Source organism: Lupinus angustifolius, unplaced genomic scaffold (assembly GCF_001865875.1).
Source record: "Lupinus angustifolius cultivar Tanjil unplaced genomic scaffold, LupAngTanjil_v1.0 Scaffold_1_839, whole genome shotgun sequence".
Classification (NCBI taxonomy): Eukaryota; Viridiplantae; Streptophyta; class Magnoliopsida; order Fabales; family Fabaceae; genus Lupinus; species Lupinus angustifolius.
Genome location: NW_017716156.1, coordinates 3160 through 8913, shown reverse-complemented (window position 1 = coordinate 8913; position 5754 = coordinate 3160). Strand labels below are relative to the sequence as shown.

The window sequence follows — 5754 nt, the reverse complement described above, 5'->3', positions numbered from 1 at the left end:
CAAAATTTGCTACATCTCTTGATATCTCCTTCAACTTTATTTTGTTATAGAATGAAACATTTTAATAAAAATATATAGTAAAAGTTAAGTATACGAAGAAAGTCTAACTCAAAAGACTAGTCTATTAAGTGGAAGAGTCTCATAGCTTGAGTCTCATATTGAGTTTGCTATTTTACTTTCAATATGAAACTTCTAACATTATCACCATTTAAGGGCTAACACTCATGGTGGTTTTCACTGTATTGACACTGACCTGATGGTAGTCCCCTCTCTTTTGAGGTTTCATTGATCTATTAGTATTTACTAATCTATCTTAATCCAGCCTGTATGTAGCCTTTCCGTGACACAACTCTCAATAAAAACATCAATTGTTAGGACTTATGTGAGGAGAGTCTAACCCAAAAGACTAGTCTATTATGTAGGAAAGTCTGATGACTTAATTACCACACTAAGTTCATTATTTTATTCAATGTGGAACTCCTAACAATATCCTCATCTCTATGTCTAAGTTTTTCATTTGTCAATTTTAGTTTCTTTTTCCAATCGATTTAGAAAGCCTCCCCCCGTCACTGCTTTCAGCGTGATTTTTTAATTCCCAACTTTTAATTTCCTTTCTAAGAATATAATCCATGATAAGATTACTGTGGCTGTCCATAGTTAATGTTAAGCTGTGCATGGCAGAGCAGCATATCTTTCTATATTCAACTTTTGGATTTTATTTATTTATTGAATAGGACATGGATTAATAACTTGGATATGATGACTTTTTTTAACATAAAGGAAAATATGCAAAAAAAGAGTTTATTGTTCAAAATGATGGATAACCATGACCACAAAGAAATTGATTATATTTTTACATATGAAAAAACATCAAAACTTTACAGCAAGTCTTTCAAAGTTAATATACTCACATTAAGGTGTGATTATCTTGTGCTAACTGACTTGTACCACTATATGTAATTTAAAAATTATGTTCATCTAGAATATTTCAGATAAAAAATTTATGCTTCATTTGGAAAAATAGAAATAGGAGAGAAGGAGGGGAGAGAAATTAAAGGGAAATGACCACTTTCTCTCCTCTGGTTTAGAGGAGAGTATGAGAAGAGAGAAGAAAAAAAAGTGGAGATACCCATCTATTTTGTTTCTCTTCTCATGTGAAGAGAAAATGAAACGAAGATTAGTTAAATTATGTCTCAAATTATGTCTCGTATCAATTAATGAATTAAAAACAAAAAATAATAATAAATATTTAAAAAAAATTAATTGACATTGCATGTTTTAATTGATGTGTGACAAGATTTGCAACATTGTTAGGGATAATATATTTCTATTCGAGAGATTTTAGAGAAATCTTTCCTCTATTTCTCTTCTTTTTATCTAAAATCAAACAGCACAAAAATCTACTCTATTTCTCATCTATTTTTCTATTTTCAATCTTTTTCTTACATATTTATCTCTTTTCAATCTCTTACTTACATATTTCTCTCTTCTTATCTTCTCTTTCCGATCAAATGGAATCCCCCAGAAAAAATAATACCCCAGATGAGAGAATTGCAGTATTTAAGTAAGGTTGAATTTTAAGGATTTTGTGGAACCTTTATCCAAGGGTACCTCCTGTGAGACTTCTGCTATATGATGAACATTATTAGTAAATATACTATAGGAGGAATACATTAGAGTGAACAGTAACATTTAATTGTGGGGATAGTGCATTTTCCAAAATCTGCTTTACCCTCAAGGAAAATGTCATTCAAGCCCAATCAGATGTTATCCTTTAACAGATTCAGTGAAATTAATTTCAAGTAGAATGTCATTATAACTCAACAACTAATGGATGAGTTGGAACATGCTAACATTTCATAATACTTAGTAGTTTAGATGCACCAACAGGATGCACTCACTTGCATTTTTACATACACTGAAGCAGAAATCGAGATAAATGATAAAATTGTCCTTGCGGCTTTAGATCATTTGTATATTATGATGAGCCAATGTCTGCACAGAGAATGATTCCTCTCCTCTTCATTCTTTTCTTAAGGTTTGTGAGTTGAATTTCAAAGGGGAAAGAATGGAAAAGGAAGACCTGAGATCATGAAATACACTTCTGAGATAATTCTACAGTCTTTCATTCCCTTTCTTTCTCCTTTAAAACTCAACTCACAAACAGACTCTTAGTGTTCGTTTGCGAGTTGGATTTTGGAGGGGAAAGAAGAGAAAAAACAAGGCTTCAGGATCATGAAATATACTTATGAGATGATTATGAAGCCTTAAAATTCAGTTATTCCCCTTCCAAAATCCAACTCACAAACTAAACCTAAATGTTTATAAATTTTCATAAACACATTGTTCTCTTAAAAAGTATTATCAAATTATATAAATAAGCTCCAGTTATCCCACAAATAAAATGTGCTTATGCAGATAAAGTCATACTCTAAAATTATGCTCAAGCCTCCCATAAATTTGTTGGTGTCTTCAAATGATGGTAGAAAATATATTCATTTTCAACTTTTTGAAATGACATACTTTGGTATATATTACTCATGTACTTTATTGTGGTTAACATATCAGATATTTCTTCTTCAGATGATTATAAAATGTTAGGTGTTGAACATAATCCTCGGGCAACCTTATCAATGCAGTCATCACTTGCTGAGTCCCACAATTGTTTTGAGCTAGGGTTTAGCCAGCCTATGGTAAAGCTTCTCATAAAATGATCCCTATGATGTTGAGTATTTTATTTCTGGATATAAATTTCTTATGTTAGGTATCTTTTCCTTGCTAGATATATGCAACATATCCTTGTTTGGATCAATTTTATGGGCTCTTCTCAACTCATGGACCTCAAATTCCGGTTAGTCTTTACTTGAACTAACTTAATCTATAACTAGTGCAATTCTATTGACATGTTTACATGGGGCTTTGTTTGATCTGTGTATAGAATACATTCACGAGAAAGGCAGAAATTAATTTACAGCTATCATGTCAGTCTTTTTATGCATATTATATAGAAATCTGTTAAAATATAATCAAGTTGATTAAGGAATATATTAGAAGAGGATAAAATATCTCATAATATAAAAAGATAAATTAGGTTCCTTCACGCTGACATGTAAACAACATTTTAATAAAATGTCATATTTTTATGCATCTTATATAACATCTTATATAGAAACCTGTTAAACTATAATCAAGTTGATTGAGGAATATATTATAATATGATAAAATATCTCCTAAACAAGAATATAAGTTAGGTTGTCATTCATCTATAATAGGCTGATACGTCAATAATATTTTAATGAAAGAATAAATATAATGTTTAATAAAAAAATAAATAGGACAAATGTTACAATTTTAGTGGATAGAGAAAGTAACTTATCTACTGATATGATAATATGCATTATTCAGATATTATAATATAAGTCTGCACAAGATGTAGAGATGTAGATGTTCTTGGAAAAGTGCAGTTGGATATCCCTGTAGAGGTTGCTGAGTTGAACAGTAGGTTCAAAACAAATAGAAAGGTAAATAAATTGCTTGTTAGTGAAGGAAGAGAAAGGGTTCAATAAATACATAAAGATGGGTTGTTTAATTTTTAACCATAAGTCAATTTCAAACAGACCACATAAGATTTAGTCCTAACCATATAGCAATAACCTTTGCATATATCAGTTCCCATCTTCAAGTTGTAATTACGTATTTCCATTGTATTATAGCTACGGCCTATAATGTAAATGAGATACTTGACTTTAAGCTATTTTAGGTTGTGGGCAAAGTCAACATAAGAGAGAAACATAGGCTTTGTGTAACTTGTAGATATGTTAAGAGAAAACTTCATAATTGAATTATGACAAGTATTAATGTATCAAAGATATTATGCATATGGATAACAGAGTTGACAATATTAACACACAACTTGGAAGAAAAATGGAATGCAGTGAACTTATACCCTTGACACTAAATTTTACAATGCAGTCTGTGTTGCAGTTTGTGTATGTATTGATCTTCTGTAAATATTTCACTATTTATTAATTCATATAAGTTTCTCTATTTAATAAATTAGGGGCGTATAATGCTACCACTTAACATGACATCTGATGAAGGACCAACTTATGTAAATGCTAAGCAGTACCATGGAATCATGAGACGTAGACAGTCCCGTGCAAAAGCTTTACTTGAGAATAAATTGCGAAAACGGAGCAAGGTATAATCTGTTATATGGGTAAATTTTTTGTCATGCTCTAACTAATGAATATAACGAGACCTTGAAACTATGTAATGTAGTTGTGATAGGATATTTGACCAAATTTATGTGGAAAGTGGTAGAGTGGTACATTATCATTGTCAAGGTGCAAAGACATGCACTTCTAAATCCAAGACAATAGATATTTGTGAAAATGCACTTTGTTTGAGCTGTATGTGTTAGCAATCACTGTTATTCTTGTGTCTGTGTACTATATCAATCAAAAGTAATGTGTTATAAGAGAAGTAGTTAAAAATTGCAAAATAAAATAAACTTATTAAGAAAGAAATTTATACTCAAAATCCAAACTCATGTACTTTTTCTTATTGAGATCTGGTATTAAACATTAACATGTCATCCCTTTACTCATTGAAAAGATAAATCACTTCCTTCTTTTTCCAAATTTGACACATGTTTTGACAACTTGTGAAGTGGTATCTTTTCATTTTCTTTAACCTATTTGGGTTTTGTGCTTTTCTTACAGCCATATATGCATGAATCACGCCATCTCCATGCACTGCGGCGGCCAAGAGGATGTGGAGGTCGCTTCTTAAATACAAGGAGTTCTTATAATGGAAATGGTAAAAATGGAAGTGAAGCGAATAAAACTGGTGGAGGTCAAGAATTGCTGTCTTGTGGTTCTCAGAGTTCTGAAGTCCTGCAATCTGAGGTTGGAACCTTAAATTCATCCAAAGAGACTAATGGAAGAAGTCCAAATATTTCCGGGGCAGAGGTGTCAAGCATGTATTCCCGGAGAGGTCTTGATAGCTTTGTTGTCAATCATCTTGAATCTGTCTCTCTGGCAGACATTATGAATAACGGACATGGTATCACTGTGCCCACAAATTGGGTTGCAGCAGCAGGTAACTGCTGTAACCTTAAAGATTGATTGGTAAGGATACTAGCGGGTTTGGTGGAATGTAGTACCAGATCAAGATAGTCTCGTGTCGTTTCTTGTGTTTACTGCGACAAGTTTCGATCTGGAGGCAAATCATTCCTTGCTGGTGCTCAGGCAATACATCCTTGGCTCATTATATATTTAGTAGTTATCTTTGTGTTTCAGCTTAGGCCTATCTTGGCATGGGTAGAAATGTTTATGACTTGATATCCTGTTACATTAGATTATGATGTGTTTGTTCGTGTCAAAATAAAGTATGGATTGTAGCTACTTGTGTTTTTAATCATGTCTAGGCGTTATGTTTTATTGTGGAATTCTGACTCAGGATTTTTGAAATTGTGGAACAATCAATGTATTATATAACTTTGGCATGTGTTTTGTTAGTAAACTAAAACATTGATATGACTCTAGATTTTTATCTTTTTTGCACTTCGAAAATAGGGAGGCTTTGCTAAAAGTCACAAGGAGGTGTGATTAGAGGACCCCAAAAAGGAAAAAAAGTTGGTTCTGTTTTCCTACAAGACTCGGGAGGTAGCATGGCAACAATAGTTGAGGTTGATATTGTGGTTTTGGTAATCTGGTAACCTCCAATATCGTATCATAACCATGATTGCAA

General features: G+C 32.1%; 1 protein-coding gene across 1 annotated transcript; it reads left to right on the top strand.

Annotated features, from left to right (window-relative positions):
- Positions 1–2583: 2583 nt before the first annotated feature.
- LOC109337053 (nuclear transcription factor Y subunit A-10-like) lies at positions 2584–5349 on the top strand (the record flags this gene model as incomplete). The annotated part of the gene is given in 4 exon segments (XM_019573922.1): positions 2584–2693; positions 2783–2851; positions 4061–4201; positions 4725–5349. Coding segments are annotated over 4 exon segments (725 nt in total), but the record flags the coding sequence as incomplete, so codon positions are not given.
- Positions 5350–5754: the final 405 nt, after the last annotated feature.